At 45.6% G+C, this 20,515-nt stretch overlaps 1 protein-coding gene across 2 annotated transcripts in view; it reads right to left on the bottom strand.

Moving 5' to 3' along the window:
• The window catches only part of LOC147717623 (E3 ubiquitin-protein ligase TRIM39-like), a 210,172-nt gene that overhangs the window by 143,372 nt on the left and 46,285 nt on the right, over positions 1-20,515 (bottom strand). For both annotated transcript variants that reach the window (XM_086924419.1, XM_086924420.1), the window contains exons 3-4: positions 10,050-10,280; positions 1,509-1,531 (exon numbers count right to left, since the gene is read on the bottom strand). In XM_086924419.1, coding sequence (XP_086780545.1) covers positions 1,509-1,531; positions 10,050-10,280 — 254 coding nt within the window. The remainder of the gene's footprint in view (positions 1-1,508; positions 1,532-10,049; positions 10,281-20,515) is intronic.

Below are 20,515 nucleotides of genomic sequence, written 5' to 3'. Positions count from 1 at the left end.
AAAGGCGATAGCCCCTTTAATGGAGAGGGTAACAAATAAGGTCTTGCATAAGCCGTGCAGTGATTAAAAAAAAAACTATGCTCCTCTTAGGATTATTGCTCGCCTTAATATAGATGCTAAGCTGTATACAAAGGCACTGGCAATGATGTTGGAGTAAACCCTCAATAAATTGATACACCTCGATCAAAGCAGATTTTTGGATGGGAGACATACTCACAACAGCATATGTAGGATTGTCCATCTGGGCAAAAAAAAACAAGAAGAAAGTGCTGGCAATACTACTTGCCTTGGAAGTGGAAAACGTCTTTAACCGTGTGGACTGGACCTTTCTGCAAGGAGTGATGTTTTGGATGGTCCTTGGATCTAACTATTTAAAGATGGTGGCAAAAACTACAAACAACCCTTAGTGTGGTCTGTCACACCCTATATATTTGTGGAGTGTTTCCTCAGGGCTACCCCCTGTCTCCATTACTCTGCACAATGAACTAAGACAAGACATTTGCTCGTTATAGAAGGGTTCACATTTGGAAAACATAACATTAGTATTATGGTATATGCGGACTATATTTTTCTTACTCTGGTCTCCTCAGAGAAATCCTTACCAGTGGTCATAGCAAACAATGAAACAGTACAAGGATAGAAGATAGACCCGGAGAAGTCAGGACTATTAAATTTGCCCCTGGGGTATGAAACAACACATAACTTAAAAAGACAATTCTGAGTAAATGGGCAGAACGGCAAATTAAATATTTAGTTGTCGTAATTACCCCACTATGACACCTATTAAAAACTAACTACCTACATCTGTCTACTTCAATTAAGCAGAACATGACTAGGTGGGCACAACTATATATTTCTGGCTGGCACAAATAGATGTCATAAAAATAAATTTTCTGCTGAGATTCCTATACCTTTTGGAGGCTTTGCCCATCCCAGTCGAAGGTGTGTTCCTAGAACAAATATAGAAACAACTTACAATGTTCATATGGAACAAAACCAGGGCTAGGATTCTTACCATATTATTGCAACATGCCAGGCCCAAAAGAGGTATGACACATACTCACACATGTACTATAAGGCCACAAAAATGCAAGCGTTAACAGAATGGTTGAAGGGGGGGAATCAGACAGACTTTGGGTACACTTAGATCATGCTGGTAGGCAGCTGGCTGTGGAAATCACATAGACCACCTAAGGTATTCTTAAATACTCCAGTGGCCACAACACTGAACGTATGGTATTAGGGGGCAACACATAAGGGGCTGGCAACATTCCCCTCTCTCTCATAAGTTTAACCTTTTTTTAAATATCTGTGATAAAACAAGTACCTCTTATGGAAAAAGATTTAGAAAAACGATGCTGTTAGCACCTAGTTTGAAGATGGTGATCTATCAAAAAACTCACCCAAAAGACACAAACACACAAGTAAGACTGTAGTGTGAAATAAGTATTTGTAATGGTTCCTCGATTTTTTGTATCTTGTGAGCTATTAATGGAAAATAAACATACCTTCTCAGTGTGCTCTTCACATCCTGGGGAGAGAAGCACAAGCAGATCAACATAGAACTAGCGGAGTTTATGTTCACAACAAAATGTATATTTTAAAAACACCACTCACAAGTTTACACATATAAAACAAATAGATTCACTAATGCACATTTTTATCATCAAACTTCATAGGTAAAGCGCTAGGCACAGATTTTCTTGATTAAAATATGAATGTGTTCAATGTAATAAGAGTCTAGAACCAAACCAACGTACACTAACAAAATCGATAGTCTTTGTTCAAATTAGGATTTGTTCTGAAAAGGAAATCATTGTATAGAAGTGGAATATCTTCTGCATGTTGTGAAATGGGCTACTCCCCAGGGCCCTAGGACTCAGTATGGAGCTGGGCACCTCTTTTCTGGGCTCTGGAGCAGTAGCTCACCTCCTCGCTGATATAGGTTAGGGTCCCATGAGGGAAAATACATTCATAGTGGGAGCAGTAGGGTATACAAATGTTTACATTAGCCATTATGAAACACAGGTCTGTTGTGGTACTCTTAATGTATATAAACCAATGTCACTTCTGTAATCTGGGTCAAAGAACACAAGGCCAGGCCACAAAACAGACAACAAATTTAAATGTAATATAGCAATAAGATTCTCAGGAATAAGACTAATAGTTTGGCATTCTTAAACACAGACATCTGGTAGGGGAAGAACACAATGTCTGGGAGGAGGGAATCTTGTGTTTGTATCACAGATCCTGGCCTCTTGAAAAAAAAAAATACATCTTCAGTTAATGTAGTAAATATGTCCACATGCACTGGCTTGAATGAATGAACTCCTTTACTTGTGAATCTGTGCCAGGAAAGGGTTCAATATTAAGGCCACTGGACACAAGCGGCCAGACAGTATTGACTGCCTACTCTCTCTGTTCTAGGTGTCTGGCTGTTCTCTGTAATATTCAAGCTATACATGCTTGTCCCACACCCCCTCTGCATGAAGTATGCACCAACAAAAACTGCTGCTTGTTTGTGCCCTTCGGTCTGATAGATGTTGATGTTGAAGGCCTCATAGCTCTCAGTCACCACTGAGCCGGACTCACAAGAGTTGCATTAGGTGGTCCTCAGCTCAAGGACATAGAAATGTATTCTTGTCTTTCTTCTTTCTTGCATGGCTCTGTGTGGGCCAACCTCTTTTGAATCAGGCACTCTCAATCCTGGGAGTACCTCGGCCCACCTTAGAAGGACCTGTTTTTGCCAGAAGTGATGCACCTGGAATCCTAGAATTCATAGAGTCACTCGGTCAGGCTAAAGCTGCCTATAGATGCTTATCCAATCACATTCCATGGTTAATACACTTGGAGTGCATTATATCTGTTTTTTTCATTTTTTGAAATTACAGTTTCATAAAGTCTCAATTATTATTTTCTGTGAAAAAATAAACATCGCCCCTGTATTAAACTACACACTTGGCGACCTTCTAACCTCAGGGGTTACAGCTAAATGTCAAATCATCATGACAAAATCCATGTTAAAGGTTGCATGTATAGGATCGAGAAGTCCAAACAAACATCTGACCACAAGGTAAATTAATCTAATTCCTGGAAGTCGCTGATAAGACCACCCTTGGATCTGTGAAGGGCTAGAGGAATCTTTGTACCAAAAACCTGACAAGATCCATGTTCAAACTTTGAACCCTGGAACTCTGTAATCAGTGATTGCTTCGCTAATCAATAAACATTTTTTTTGGTATTTGTTTTCCGGTTGGAATAGCCTAAAAATCACGGACTCCTTGCAGTAGTTTTCAACTAAGTTCTCAATGCTTTGGGGCATTGTATCAATCACTGCAGTTGCTGCTTTTGGTGCTCTCTGTCTCAGGCTGATGCCCTGGGGAAGTAACGTTCCAAAGTAAAATCCGGCTTTTCGTAGGAAAGTACCACTGCAAGTACAAGGCTCACACTCTATCCTCAAGATCTCCGAATAGCTCATAGAGGCCACATCACCAAGTGTCACCACTAATAGTTTTGTAGATCCCTTAAATCAGGGGTTCTTAATCTGTGGTCCTTGGACCATGGGAGTCCACAATGCATCTTCAGGGGGTCCATGGCTGTTAAAAAAAAATAATAATAGTGGCAGAATTATAAGCTATACATACTCTGCAAAGGTGAAGGAGATTGATATTGTAGGCTAAAAATTAAGCTTGTATCCTTTTACTGATTTGTGGGAGCCAATCAAGTAACGCAAAACAGAATCTAGAATGAACAATTGATTTTAAGCAACAATTGCGTTCTGACAAAAGGAGAGCAAGCATTCGGAGCAAACACGGTTAAGCGATATTCTACAGCTTATCATATAAATTCATCTTTTAAAAATAAAAGTACATTCTGAAACGCTTCAAACTTCTCATAAAACTAACATTTTGACTTTTGAATGATTCTTTGTCAAATAAATACATTATTTTGTAATTAGTTAGATGTATACTTGTTCCTGTATTTTGTGCATTGTTTTGGAGGTTCAATCCGTAGAAATATCTTATCGAGGGATCTCCAACTTCCAGTAGCGATTGTGTGGAGGTCCACAAAAGTTGAAAGGTTATGAACCAGTTCACTAGGTGATAGTGCAAGCTACGGATGATCAAAGCTTAAGATCCAAATAACGCAGAGACCAACTTCCAATTCAGCCAAGTCGGATCATTGACACTTACAAAAGCATTTTCCCATTGCCGCGCTGGAAGAGTGAAGTTTGGCCCTCAAGAGATTGAACCTATGCTGGGGTAGAACGCCCCATTCCAAGCAACAAGAGACAAATGGAATTTTGCCACCTGAGTTTATTGCTGGTTACTTGAAAGGGGCTCAGTGTCTCCCCATTCGTCCCGAGCCCGTTGGCACACGTCCATCATTGGATGTCAGTGGATCTCATTCAGGCATGGGTTAGGAATTTAAAAGGAAGATGGTACATCTTAAACCAGCCAAGCTAGAAGCTGGGTATCAGCCTTGTCTTAAAAAAGGGTCTCATATAGACATCAAGCATCCACTAACCCTACATTTGTGAGATGAAACATCCCCTAACTCTACATTTGTGAGATGAAACATCCCCTAACTCTACATTTGTGAGATTAAACATCCACAAACCCTACCTACATTTGTGAGATCAAACAGATAGAACCCTACATTTGTGAGATCAAACATTATCTAACTCTACATTTGTGGGATCAAACATCCACTAACCCTACATTTATAAGCTCACTCTATGTTTGCAAGGCACATCAAATTCGTGAATTTCCAAACCTGCAATCGTTGCTAGGCTGTACTGACTTTATTGGAGCAATACCAATGATAAAGATTTGTTAAAAATATTGTGAAAAGAAAAAGAGAGCCTGGGAATGGAACACAGTAATACTGAACTTAAGCAACCTGGTAAAGATGATACAATATTTCTCACTGATATGTCCACCGACACTTGGCAGAGACAGACAGGGTAGGCAGTGCTGCCTAGCTTAGCTTCTCTTCAGACCATGTGAAGAAGTGTAGTGGCCAAAATGGCACTGGAGGCAGGTGGTCTGCTTGAGTGTACTGCATTTTTTTCATTGGCCATGTAACTCCACATCCTACCACTGTTGTTTTCCCTGTCTTTGTGATCAGGCTGTTAAGTGGCCTTCTCCACTAGCTGCACTGATCTTTTCATGCTCGACTTGTGAAGGTTTAATACACCAAACCGTCAACTGGTACACGCATTGTGAAGCAGAAAGGCTGGTGGTAGGGCACAGAGAGTTGAAATGACTTGGAGAGAGGCTTCATGGAGTCTCTGGTCGCAACACATGAAACACACAAACACAGTCAAGGAAACTACATGTCAATGTCACATGAAGCTACAGGGCTCTCACGTGATATGCAAGCAGTGGCAGACATTTTGAAGGCACAAAGTAAATGTTCCTCCTGGTCCAGAGGGTCCTTGATAGATACTCCAGATGCAAAGTTGCTGCAGCGTGTTATTAACAATGGAAGTCTATGAAAGACTTAGAGAAACCATTTATCTTTAAACTCATACTTTCTAACACTATTTCGGAAGTCATCCTTTAAGGATTATGAACTCACATATTGTGCATCTTTCGAGATAGGGAGCAAAAAGGATTCTCAGCTCTTCACAGTCTTTTGAAGCTCCTTTGGTATTAAGTTACAGATAAAGGGTGAAAAAGTGAATGTTTGTTGTCAGGATAACTTGATAATACTAATGTACATTTATTATGCTGCAATGTATGAGCCTGCTAAGAATGCATCATAAATTACAGAGCATGTTCACATAACACAGATCATAGCTGTCTGCAGTGAAATGCAGTTTCCTTAACCCTTAGAGAGTTGGAGATACAACAGAATGTTTAACTGAACACCTTGTACTATTTCAGAAATCAGTTGCTGAGCATTCTCTATAAAATCCCTGAAGCTGTACCATTCACCTTTTTCTGGCTATACTTTTAACCAACACATTACTTTGTGCATAGTTAGAAGTGCGGTCAGAGAGGTTTAGAAGAATTTATCATTCTCAATGGATCAAATTTATACGGTTGATACTTTCTGACACTGATGACTGTTTGGTGATCTTTTTGTTCTCTAGATTTTGTTGGGATCTGGTCCTTTAGAATTGGGAACTCTGGTGCAAGAACGTTCCCTGTGTGGAACAAGGAGTGTGGAGTGTTCTGGCATCGGCAGCTGCTGTCGGGGAGTTTCTGTGGCTGGAGCTAATAAAGTATCCTCCAACCAACTACCAGTGTGGAGACTTACTTCATTTCACTGGCGACGATGATTCCAGTTTCCAGTTCACCCCATCGATGGATTTAGGTATGACGAACTGCTCCGCTTTCTGATCACTAGTTTTGCTTCGTGTGCCTGCGCTGACTTCTACGGTTCCTGCAAGTCCATTACTCGTGGTTGTGGCGGACTCCGACCCTTGCTGATGCCTGTGTGTTGGCGTGTTCTTCATTTTGAGGTATTTTTCGGCTATTTTGCTGTTCGGCGCGCGATTGAGCTCACTCTCGCATCGTCACGCCTACGCATTGCCTTACTCTTCTTTGTGACGCGCACGCAACGTACAGAAGTTGCGTGCGGCCATTTTGTTCACCGTCTCCACGGCAACCTCGCTGACACGCACAGCCTTTCATCAGTTGTGCTCAGCTATGAATGCGCTTCATGTTGTATGCGCCCAGCTGTGAATGTGCTTTGTGTTACTCAATAAGTCTCAGTTTCACTGTTTTCACCGCTGATGCACACAGTTTCCACTTTCGTGTTCTGCAGTGCCAGTTGCAGTAGTTCACTTTTGGCACCTCCTCCCTTTCTGCAATCTGCTGGCACACTTCCTGTTAAGTGGGATGACTGGAAAGATACTTTTGCGGCGTATCTTGAGGCAATTGACGGAGAGACTTTTACTTCTAAGAAAAAGAAGGCTTTATTAATTTATAACCTTAGTGCTGAAGGCAGAAGTGTTTTAAAAACTCTACCCATGGAAACTGTGAGCACCTTAGTGAGTGGTGGAGATAATTGTGACTCCTGGTTGGTGGATGATTATGCTACGGTCATCAAAACTTTAGACAAACGTTTTAGTCCCAAAAGGAACGTTGTTCTTGAACGTCACAAATTTCTCCAGCGTGCTCAAACTCCTGGCGAATCGATTGATGATTTTGTAGCTGCGCTCAGGATTCTTGCTGTCAATTGTAATTATAGAGAGTTCAGGGATGAAATCATTCGGGATCAGTTAATTGAAAAGACCTCCAACAAGAAAATCCAAGAGTAATTACTATCTTCTGATGATCCCGATTTAGAAACTGCTCTCACTCTTGCTAGATCCATTGAAAATTCTCAGTTTTGTGTGAAAGAGATGAGCAATCTTACCTCTTCTACTGAAGTCAAGCTATTGAAATCCACTTCCAAACCTACTAACTAAGACGCCTTCTGTTAATGTTGAGAAGTCTTTTCTTTCTGGTGTTCCACGTTCCTCCTTTGTGACTTCTAGCAAAACCAAGACTGAACAAAAGGATGTAATGTGTTTCCGTTGTGGTAGTACTACTCATCTTGGCAATGCTAAATTTTGTTATGCTTTAAATCAGACTTGTTACAATTGTGGAAAGAAGGGCCACTACTCTAGGATGTGCAAAGTCGCTTCCACCAAGAGTAACCAGGATCAAACTGTGAAAACCATCACTGATGACTCTGACGAAGAGAACTATGAATTACTTATGCTGTCCTCCTCTGCATCTCACGGGGATGGTGTGGTGGAGTTATCTGCCTTAGGTGGTGTTCACCAAAGGAAATCTCCTTCTTGCCATATCTCTGTGAATGATACCTTTCTAAGTTCTTAAGCTGATTCTGGTTCTCCTTTTACTTTGGTTAATGCAGTGGATTGTGACAAAATAGGAAATGTGCAACTGGGCAATCTAGTATTAACATTTTTGCTTATGGTGGGAAAAGGGTTGAGGTTTTGGGAAAATGTGTTGCTAATCGCAGATTTCATTCTGATCTTGCCACTGGTACTGTATTCATGGTCAAAGATGGAGCTAATCTTTTAGGTTGGGATGAGCAAGGTGCCCGGAACATTGTGCTGGATCCTAATCATCCTGACATGGTAATTTCCCGTAGCGAGTTTTATAAATCTGTTCCCGGGTTAATCTTCTGCTCATGTGGTGACCCAATTGTTTGGTGTCAAGTGGGAACATATGTTTCCTGAAGTTTTTGATGGTAAGTTAGGGAAACTCAAAGGTTTCCAACACCAGATTATTCTCAAGGATGTTGCTAAGGCTGTTGCACACAAAGTTCGCAAGGTGGCTTTGAGTCTTCGTCCTGAACTTAAAAAAGAATTGGAACGTTTATGTACGGCTGGAGTTATTGAACCCATTGAGGGTTCTGAATGGCTCGCACCAATTGTTTTGGCACGCAAATCAGATAATTGTCTTAGGATGTGTGTTGATTTGAGAGACCTAAACGCTAACATCTGGGTCGATCGTCAACCTCTTCCTAATCATTAACAAATTGTTGACCACTCCAGGCAATGCTAAATTTTTTACTTCCCTAGACATTTCTTCTGCATACCATCAGATTGAACTTAGTAAAGAGTCTAGACACTGGACTTCTTTCGTAACCCCGAAGGTGCTTACCGTTACATCCGGATGCCCTTCGGCCTTGCCTCAGCTTCGGCTGTTTTTCAAAGGTTAATGAAAAACTTGTTCAAGGATATTCCTGGAGTTGTTTTCTTACAGGATGATATCCTTATTCATGGGAAGAATGAACTTGAACATGATGAGAGTCAAACATGTTTTAAGTATCATTAAAGCAAGCGGGTTAACGTTGAGGGCTGATAAATGTACGTTTTTACAAGATGGGGTTGATTACTTGGGCCACCACATTTCTCACAATGGTATCGAGCCTAAATTTAAGATTATGGATGCTATCCAGAATGCACCCACGCACACGAACAGGGACCAGCTTCGTTCATATTTGGGACTGGTAGAATATTATGCTAAATTTGTCAGTAATTTTTCCACCAAGACTGCTTCCATGCGCAATTTTCTTAAAAAGAATGTCAAATTTGTATGGGATGAGGATTGTCAAAATAACTTTGTATCAATTAAGAATGAGATTGTACAAGCTGGTCCGCTTAAACTGTTCAATATCAATGACTTATGCATTATTTCAACTGATGCTAGCAATGTTGGTCTAGGTGCTGTTCTTCTTCAAAAGAGAAGTGATGGTCGAGAGGAAACAATTGCCTTCCAAACTTAATAAGGAGTGGATGTGTAGAAGAATGGTCGTACTGGTAAATTGTCTGGTGTGACTGATGTCAGTGCTGCTGTACAGTCAAAGTATGATACTAGGCCTGCTGCACGTCATTCCTTGGATGTTAAGGTGGGTGATTGGGTGAGATTAAAAAAACGGGTTTTCTCCGTAAAGGTGAATCTCGATTTTCGTCTCCTAAAAGGGTGTCTGTGGTAAAGGTTCGGGTGGTGGTGTTGATGGATGGAAGGGTGTGGAATAAATCTTTCATTTCCATTGTTCCTAAACCTATGGTTGATGAAGTCAACAGAAGACTTGGCACGCGTTCTCCTGCTGTTGGTGTGTCCTCTGATGTTCATGGGAGGGATGGTGTTGTTCATTCAGATCATGTTCCTCCTAGGAGAGTGTCTTCCAGGACGAAATGTTTACCTGTCATGTTTCATGATTATGATATGCAGTAGTTTGTGGGGTAATGATGTTTCTTTGCTTCTTCCCGTTTTTTTTTATTGTATCCTTGTTTCTTTTTTTTCATCTTTCTATTCCTTCCTTTTTTGTTTCTTTTATTTTCTCTTCTCTCCCTTTTTTCTTTGTTTCATGAAGAAGGGGAGGTGTGTTGGGATCTGGTCCTTTAGAATTGGGAACTCTGGTGCAAGAACGTTCCCTGTGTGAAACAAGGAGTGTGGAGTGTTCTGGCATCGGCAGTTGCTGCCGGGGAGTTTCTGTGGCTGGAGCTAATAAAGTATCCTCCAACTAACTACCAGTGTGGAGACTTACTTCATTTCAGATTTATAAACTTGTCTTACCTTCAGTAACTCCACCTCTTGCTGTTGACACTTTGATTCGATCTCTGTGATCAGACTCTTGAGGACAGATTGCTGTTCTTCCAATTTTGTCACTTTCTCTTTGATGCTCTGCAGACTCTTCTTCTCTTCCACCTCCAGGCTGCTGAGGTGACGAGATTTTTCCTTCTCCAAAAACTCCTGGATCTTCTCAAACTCATTTATGATTTGCTCTCTTTTGCTCTTGAACTTGGCCTACAACATAAAAATAAATCACTTAATACATATTTCTGAGGCGGTAGAAATGTGAATAACTTTATCAATTGGCTCTAGGGCTGCCCCATTATGATGCAGGTTTTCTTATCATTCACCAAGTAACTGAGTGCCATCATATCTGACATACCAGAGAAAGCGGCATCCACTAGAAGAGCAGATGACAGGAGAGGTAGCTCTTCCCCACGTATGGACATTTCTGTTTCTATTATTTGATCCCTGGGTGGAAGAGTGGAGGTGTTTGGTTGTCTAGGAAAATAATGGAATGACTGTACTGCAAGCTGTGATAGAAATATTTACTGGAAAATCGTAATTGTGTCACAGCACAGGTACTGGTGATGGAAGATACACTCAGCTTTAAAGGTAAGTCTCTTCTCCACAAGAAGACAGTGTGGAGAAAGGTGCGCTAGATGTAATTCATGGATGCATTTTTGGGTCGGAAAATTGCAATGGGAGAGAAAGAGGAGCTCACCATCAATGAGATGCGTTTTGGAAGCACAGAAGAGAACATTTTTAGAGCCTGCATTTAGAAAAGGAAATGTCTTGGTCAACAGAAATGCCATGATTTGGAGGTGAACGAGAGTTGGGGATTGGTCAGGAGACAACAACATGGCCAACGAAAGTCTGGCGAAACCTTTGCTATCACAAAATGCCTTCGTGTTTTATGTTAAAGACAAGACAGTACTGGTTCAACTAGCAAGAGTATCATTATTAGTACAGGAAGGAGTCATGTTACAGTGAAGCACATTTAGGGTATCATCAGCATAAATGAAGTACATGTTCCTTACTCTTCCCACGGCTTTACAATACATGCTTGAAAGATAAAAAACTCAGTTGCTTCAATCTGTTTCCAAAAAAACTCACAACTGTAAGTATGCGCAGGAACAGCCAATCAATTGGCACTAACCCACGCCTGGAAAAACATCACTGGTATCACACTACAGAAAAAGTTTCGAATCACATGGGCTACAATATGAAGGCCCTACATTTCCATATAAATGAAAATGTGAGATCATAAACAAAATTGATATATATATATATATATATATATATATATATATATATATATACACACATACATGTATAGATGTGCATGCATACATATAACTTAACTGTGAGGAGCTTTGTTTACTCTTGTTCTTGTTGAGTAACAACCCAGGGAGTGCCTTGCCTACTCATACCCTCTACACTTCACTGCTGCATTCCAACTTCACCAGAGGTCACAAAGGGTTTGTTGCATTTTATCAATCAATCAGTATTTTATATACCACTGCAAATCACCTGGTATGGTATCCAGGCACTTGTGGGTCAATCGAACAGCCATGTCTTGAGGGCTGTTTGGAATTCAAGAAGTAAAGTGATGGGCCGGGTGTGCATGGTGAGGCTGTTCCAGGTCTTTGCTGCAATGTTGGAGAAGGAGCATCCTCCACTTCTGCTTCGGTGGCTGCGAGGCGTGTGGGTGAGTGATAGGGAAGTGGAGCATAATCTTCTTGATGGCCGGTGGAAGTTGAGGTTGAGGTTTATGAAGGTTTATGTAGACGGGTCCTTGGTTGTGTAGAGCTTTGTGTGCGTGGGTCAGCAGCTTGAATTCGCATATCCTTCAATACTGGGACCCAGTGTAGTTGCTGGAGGTGAGGTGTGATGTGGGTTTGTCGGGGGAACTACTTCTTGCCACAGTCCTGTTTTTGCACAGCTGGAAAATAAAGTCTGCAATCATACAAAGGTATGACTGTCTAGCTTTCACAAAGCCAGGATTCGCTACAACATGTCTGGGACAGCTGAAATCTTCCACTACTCATGCTCATGATCGTGAGACATGAAAGTACTTTGAGCTGGCCGAATATAATGAGGAAAAGCCTAAATCGATCAACCATAACATTTGCCCTAATAACAAGACATGCAAGATTATCTAAACAGTATGAAAGCAGCAGCATTCATTTGGAAGTCTTGCCAAGCTCTGTGCTTCAGCAAACATTTCAAGAAAAACATTGAGATCAGATTGTGCGTGGACTACACCACTCTGACAACAGAATGAGATCAGACAGTTCTTAAGACCAATGCCATTGATAACCTAGCAGGAACCTGCTGGTTTTATTTGTTGGACCCAAGGAGCAGATACCCCTTTAGAAATGGGAATCAGGGTACAAGATTCAGCTAGCAAGTTCAGATACACAGTGTATCAGACCCACAGACTATGTTTTAAAAACTGATGGAGAAGACAAAGGATGACATAAACCTACAGAAGTATGTATGTGCCTTGAAAAAACACAAGCAATGGTGAAGGCCCTCAGAAATCATTCCCGGTGGAACACTCTGGGCCTGATTACAATTTTGGCAGATTGGATACTCTATCACAAATGTGATGTAATAGGGCTGATGGGATATCAATCATGTTTGTGATGGAGTAATCCTATCCGCCAAGTTCATAATCAGGCTGTCTGAAGGGATTAGATCTTTCTATAATTAAACAATACCATTTCAATCTGAAAAGCTTTACAAATCAATTATAATTATAGAGAGATCAACAAGAGAGGACTAGTTGATACCTGCAGTGGGCAAAAACACTCTGTTAGACTAGCATCTTTGGTGCAGTTTTCCCTGACTTTTTTACTTGTGACCTCCTGTTTTGCTGGCTTTAGGATTCTGACCACTTTATCACTCTACCTTGCTTATGTGCATGTGCTCTGTACTATAAACATGGTAACATTGGCTTATCCACAATTGGCATTTTTAATTTACTTATAAGTCTCTGGTAAAGTGTACTACATGTGCCCAGGACCTGTACATTAAATGCTACTAGAGGGCCTGCACCACTGATTGTGCCACCCACTTCAGTAGCCCTCATTTGTACTTTTTAATCTATGTTTTACAAAAAGTATTGGCAAAGCGAACACTTAGCATTGCCGACAGATATAGCTATGTGTAACCAGGTGCTAAACAAACATCTGCAAAGCCAATGCATCTCGCCTTCACAATTCAAATGCTAATTTGATCTACAGATATATAGCCAAGGCCTATCACTAAAATGTATATTGTGCCATAGAAAATATTATATCACAGATGGGGGGGGCGCTAGAGGGCGCGCTTGCGGAATGGCGGCCTAGCACTGCAGCTCCCGCTCCTTGGTCACTAATCCTGCATTGATCCTGCGCCACGGGGTGCCGTGTTGCCACCAAAAGACCGGATCCTGCATCTAGAGACTGATCCCCACACTCGTACAAAGTTTGAGGCGGCTGTGATCCTCAGGGCCGGAGATACGGGCTCTTGAAATCTACCCGACGCCAGCCCTGGAGCTAACTGAGGAGGGCGCCCGGCCGCTGCAGCTACGCGACCCCGGGGCTTGCCACGAGGTGCCCAGGCCGCACTGCGGCCTTGCCTGCTTTGCCTGCTTTACCTCTCCGGACCGGAGTGCGGAGGAGGCGGGAAGGGTGAGCGGGCACGGCGGCCCAGCGTTAGTTCACCACCCGGGCGAAGCCTTGCCGGTGCAGAGTGAGAGCTGCTCCTGCCGGGACATCTGCTGCCGTGCCTGTTCCTAGTGGCGCCGCGGGCCCGGACCTGCGCGGCACTGCCCGCCGGCTTCATCGTCCGGGAGACGGAGCGACCACATCTTGGCGGGCTCCCCTTGTCGCTTCCCGCACTACCTGCCTGCACGGCGCTACGAGGCTTTCAAGCGCTGGAGGCGCCGAAAGGCTACAACCGGGATACCGGACTGCCATACATCAAAAATACTACCCGGTGAGTCGCATCGCGCCTGGTGGTGTCTGGTGGGGCGCGCTCCCCTGGATCTGGCCCTGCGGCGCAACGGGGGGCCCGGTGCCTCGAAGTTCCCGCTGCTTGACAGGTGCCTGAGACCACTGCTGGAGGCCGAGGACAAGGCAGGCAGCTGCTGCCTCTGTACATTCATTGGACACATGGCGCTGCTGGTGGCACATGCTGCGTGACACTACAGAGCTTCGAACCTGTGGTCCTCCTGGCGTGCAGCTGGCTGTTTATCGCCCACTTGGCTCTTTCTACCTTCCCTATCCTAGCTGGACCCTCGCCTACCTCGAGGCACCGCCATGGGGCGACCTGACACTCGCCAGCCAAAACTGAGCTTCGATAACTCCCGCAAGGGCAATACATCGACGCAGACGCGCCCGGGGCCCAGTGAGTCGCCCCCGCAGCCTGCCCCACCTGTTGCCCCTGCTGCGGACATTACCAACCTGCTACAGGAAATGCGGCAAGGATTTGCTACCGTGGTGGAGAAGGTGGATGGCGTCACGGCCCGACTGGATGCCTTGGTCCACAAAGTGGACCGCCATGAGGAACGCCTCACGACTGCGGAACAAAGAATTTCCGACAACACTGACGCCGCCGCGTCCCACACGACTCAGTTGGCACGAATGGATAACCTCCTCCGCATAATTGCGGCAAAGAACGAGGACTTGGAAGCACGAAGCCGCCGGAACAACATTCGCATTACTAACTTGCCGGAATCCACTGCCACAGGCAGAATGGAGCTCTATGTGGAGAAATTGCTTAAGGGCTCAATCGGGGAGGAAGCTTTCTCATCCCAGTTCATAGTGGAGAGGGCCCATCGTTCGCTGGCACCTATGCCCCAACCTGGCCTACCACCGAGGCCCATAATTGCTCGACTACTGAATTATCGAGATCGCGACACGGCCCTCCGAGCAGCCCGGACACAAAGATCGCTGAGGTTTGAAGGCATCACATTTTCCATCTACCCTGACTTCACACCGATGGTTCAGGATGAACGGCGCAAATTCCTTCCAGTGAAGAAGAAACTACGGGAGGCCCAAATAGACTATGCACTCTTATACCCGGCGAAGCTGAGAATTACTCATCAGGGCAAGCAACGCTTCTTCACCAACCCGCAGAAGGCCGAGGATTACCTTAAATCGATCCGGAGAGCACGCAGAGATGACCAGGCACCTGAGGACGAACTAGAGAATGATGAACTACCTCCAGAACGCCAAGGAGACTAATGGCCTTCATGAACTTTGATCTATGATAACATTGTACCTATCTGCTGGTTGGCGCTGAAACACCATTTGGGCGATGGAGAGGTACACGAGTGAGGACATTTACTGGACATCGCACCCCAGTGGTAACGTATACCAAGGACCGCTCTCTCGGCCCTAGCCTCCACCGAGGGCGGTACAGATTGGAGCTATGGGCCGGATAGTGGCAGCGCGCACCTTCAGATGTTCCCCTATCGGGTATTCCCCATTGACTTATTGCTTGTTTGGCTGATTGCCACCCAGGAGTTGGGGGGGAGGGGAGTGAGGGGGGGTTGTTTTTGGGGATCCTATGGCTGCTGGCATGATTGGGATGCTGGGGTGGGTGGGGGGGGATTGGACTTCGTAAGGTTACCATTACTTGAACTGTGCATATATATACTGGCTTGGTGTTGGACTTGGCCCTCCGGGCGCAGGTGTGGCTTCATGGTTTGGCCTAATTGGGCCCCTTCTTCTTTACTGTCACTATTCCCATGGCTGCTGTAAACTCGACTGCGCGATTGACATGTCTTTCTTGGAATGTTCGGGGGTTGAACGATGCTCGGAAATGCAGGAATGTTATTGCCTATTTAAATAGACATCATATACAGGTAGCTATGCTGCAAGAGACACACATGCCCATACGCAAGAGTACCCCGTTTGGACTGAAATGGGCAGGGGCCCGCGCATTCTCTTCCTATTCGTCCTATGCAAGAGGTGTGGCAATACTTGTGGCCCGTGGCGTGCCTTTCCACCACATTGGGGAGGAGGCGGACAGGGAGGGGAGGTATGTTTTGCTATGGGGGAGGGTGGGACATGACATCTATTTATTTGTCTCAATGTATGCACCGAATGTAGACTCACCTGCCTTTTTTTCTACACTGTGGGGTAGAATTGTCTCGATTGGGGCACGACATGTCATCTGGGGTGGAGATTTTAATCTAGCGCTGTCGCCCTCCCTGGATAGGGCAGATGGGGTTAGCTCCTACAAGCCCCGAGCTAGGGAGGATTTGGAGGGGGTGGTAGAGGAGGGTGGGCTGTTTGATGCCTGGCGACAGCTACATCCCCACGGACGGGAGGGCACACACTTTACATCTCACACCGGGACTTGGGCACGCTTGGATTACTTTTTGGTAACCCGGAGCATCACTAAGGAACTGTTAGGAGTCGACCATTTGCCCAGAACCTACTCAGATCATAGCCCTGTTAGACTGCAGTTCCGGACTCCTGGGTGGGACAATCCAAGGCCGCAGTGGAGGCTAAGCCCAGATACACTTCTTGATGAGCTTTTCCGTACAGAGCTAGTCGAGGAGATTAGGGATTTCTTCCCTAGGAACAAGGGCTCAGTGGAATCAGTGGAACACATATGGGAGGCTTTCAAGGTCACCGTAAGGGGTTTCTGCATATCTAAAAGCCATGGGGTTCTGCGGGATATTCTACGTACCATCACCACATTAGAGGGAGAACTGCGAGCACTAGAGCTTCAAATGGCGACAGGGGACGATCCACACCTACAGATAGCCTTTAGGGACACACTATCCAAGTTTGAGGAGGAGGCTGCTAGGGAGGCGAAATACCGGGGCAAACATTGGGTGGCCCGGAAGTACTGTGAAGGGGATAGGCCTGGTAAAGTACTAGCCTCACTCACGCGCCCACCGCGAGCACACAACATCATATTGGAGCTCGCTGATGAAACTGGCACTGTCACTAGAGAATCGGATGAGATACTTGCTGCATTCACGACGCACTATTCAACGCTATACACTTCCAAGGCGGAGGCGGATGCTCCATACGCTGACTATATGAACGACGTGGCGCTATGCTGGCTCAGCGATGGCGATAGAGAGTTCCTAGCGGCACCTTTCGAGCTCGAGGAGGTGCGCGAAGCCATTATGTCCCTCCAAAACGGGAAGGCCCCGGGACTCGATGGCATCCCAGCCGAATTCTACAAAGCTTATATTGATATTATGGCACCCGTGCTGAGCGAAGTCTTCACCGAATCGTTAGCTGATGGGGTGTTGCCCCGCTCTATGCGCGAGGTGGTTATCACCTCTCTCCTGAAGCCTGGTAAGGACCCCGCCTCTTGTGACTCTTACCGTCCACTCTCCCTTCTAAACTGTGATGTGAAGATCCTCGCCAAAGTTCTCGCCACGAGACTCTCCCTGCTCATGACTAGAATTGTCCTGCCCGACCAATCTGGCTTCGTGGCGGGTAGATCCACTTCCCATAATCTCCGCACCCTTTTCTCCCTGCTTCGTTCGGTCCATCCTGATATGCCAGTGGCGGCTGTTTTCTTAGATGCTACCAAAGCATTCGACTCTGTCGAATGGCCCTACCTCTTCTCGGTCCTGGCCCGCATGGGTTTCCCTAAACTGTTCTTGGCCTGGGTGCGCCTCCTCTACACAGACCCCACGGCGAGGGTGCTGATCAATGGGAAGTTGTCGTCGCCTATCAGCCTCACGAGAGGTACCCGCCAGGGATGCCCGCTCTCGCCCCTATTATTTGCTATTGCGGTCGAACCACTGGCATGCCGCATGCGCCAATTGCACCGAGAGGGAGCGATACAATGCTTGCAGCGGCAAATCGATGTGTCCCTCTATGCGGATGACATCACACTATATGTCAAGTTCCCGGATATGCATCTTAACCCCCTGCTTCGTGAGTTCGTCCTTTTCGGAGGTCTGTCAGGTGTTCACATCAACTGGGCAAAATGACAATTTTTTCCCCTAACGGATGCGGTCCGTGACTTCCCACTGGATTACCCGTTAGTGTGGTGCCGAGATGATCTTCGCTACTTGGGGATCCGTGTGGCACGAGATAAAGGTGAGACACTCCGCTCCAACTATGGAGTAGCCATAACCAAATTGACTGCCTCCGTCGACAGGTGGATCACGTTGCCACTCTCCATGGCTGGCAGGGCCTCCCTCATAAAAATGGTTATATTGCCCCGTTTCCTGTATTTCTTCCTCAATATCCCCTACTATCCTGGCGCTTTTTTCTTCAAGACACTCCGTGCTGAACTGCGCAGACTTTTTTGGGGTGGCAAATCTCCCCGACTACAATGGTCCACATTGATCCTTCCCTATGACCAGGGCGGTTTCGACATCCCCGATTTTGAAGCATACTACCTGTGCGCACAAGCGCATTTTGCCTACCACTGGATGGCTCCTACCCCCTTCATGCCGCACATAGCAGTGGAAGACTGGATAGCACACCCAATTCCATTGCACGGCCTGATACACTGTCCCGAGACTTCCATCTCTACATCCAACACCTCGGTGTCATGCACGCTAGATGCGTGGCGGCGCATCGCTCGGCGGCTGCTCTGCACGCTGCCCTACTCCCCTAAACTACCTCTTGCCTATCACCCAAAGCTTGCCTTGTTATCGGAACTGGGGTTCCGGCAGCTCTGTGATAAACTTCATGTCACCTGCTGGGGAGATTTGTTTCACAACGGACTTTTCAAATCGGCGGATCTTTTCTTCAAAATGCAGGCACACACGCCCCTTGAACTTTTTTACTATATTCGTCTACGAGCTGGGATGCGGGACATCCTTCCCGATTACCCTGCTGAACCTGCGACCCTGCCACCGCTGCATCACCTTTTGGAGTCACAAGATGGGGCCCATTTGGTCTCTGGGCTCTACCGCCAATATCGCGGAGCTGCTCCTTTGCCAGTCTCAGCCGCCCGATTGCGCTGGTCAGCGGAACTTGATACTGAGGTCTCAGACGACCAATGGAAGTACTGCTGTACATTGACCTCCCGCATTTCTGCCAGCTGCAGGTTGAAGATTATACACTATAAATACCTGCAGAGGGTTTACTAGACACCGGTCCGGAAATATAAATTCGGACTGGCCAATAGCGACCGCTGTGAACGATGTCGAGCTGAGCATGCTGACTTTCTCCACTTGGCATGGTCCTGCCCCCAGATTGCTGATTACTGGCGACAGGTCATTGAGGCTGTTGCACAGATGGTGGATGAGGAGATTCCTGAGGACCCTCTGGTAGCCATCCTTGGGTATACAAAGCACTTATCTAAGGGATGCAGAAAATTCGCCGACATAGCATTCCTCCTGGCCAAGCGACGTGTCGCTTGCCGTTGGAGCAGAGGCAGAGCGCCCAAGTTCAAAGATTGGCTAACTGATCTAACATATTGCCAGGATCAACATACCACTTTTTCTGAATTATTGCCTCTCACGAGTAGACCTAGGGACATTTGGGACCCACTGGTACACTAACTGCTTAAACGCTCAGACGATGATGCGCGATCGGACGATGAGCCCACCATTCCTCAATCACAATAATACTTTCCACTACATTCTGACACTTGGCTGTGTAGGCCGCGTGCGGATTTCCTCCACTTAAAGATCCTCTGTGCCCCTGCTGTCTCCTCGTAAGGCATGCGGCCCCAGTCTCCATGGTGCTACCCCCACGCCCCTTCTTATGCCCACATTCCCTCCCAACTATGTAGACGAGGGCCCCCCTTCCCCCCCCCCACACCCCCCTCCGGGAAACATTTTCCTGCATGTCCCCCCTGGATTTGCGCTATCACCCCCACGAACTGCCGCTCATCTAGAAAGTTGGGCCTGGGACATTCATCACCCCACACAAAGGCACCTGGCAGAGCCGCCGCAATACACCACCACCGTACATTAATGTCGCACAGTAATGCACCACCGCCTTAAAGTAACCTTTATTGGGATGTTTGTTTTTTCTATTTCTTTTCTCTCTCTTGGATCTTGTTTCTCCAAGTTAAAAAAAAAAGAAAAAAAGAGTGGGGATCTCCCCTCACTCACAAAAAACCTGTTCGACTGTGGCACATCCTTCCTTGACCTGCCCCACCGGACAATGCTGAGACGCTATTTATTGCTGTAATGCGCCGCCGGGCCCCCGGGATGCCGGCTACAAGGCTGTGTAAAGTTACTTCTCTATTTGCTGCCGGCCTCCGGGTTGTGGGCACCTCAGGCTGTGTATCCTACTGTGCTTGTATCAATAAAGCAGATTTGAACACCAAAAGAAAAAAAAAAAAAATTTTATATCACAGATATGTAGAAGCGGATTGCACAGGACTCTGTTCCATAATGACTGGATGTTATTTTTAAAAAACAATGCTCTGGTTTGGGGACAGAGCTTCTAGGCTTCCTACTACATTATTACACTCTCCTTCTTGCCAAAACGGTCTGGAAGATGGTTAATTGGTTCTAGATTATAACTTTG

Source organism: Lissotriton vulgaris, chromosome 5 (genome assembly GCF_964263255.1).
Source record: "Lissotriton vulgaris chromosome 5, aLisVul1.2, whole genome shotgun sequence".
Classification (NCBI taxonomy): domain Eukaryota; kingdom Metazoa; phylum Chordata; class Amphibia; order Caudata; family Salamandridae; genus Lissotriton; species Lissotriton vulgaris.
This window is presented reverse-complemented; position numbering and strand designations above follow the sequence as displayed.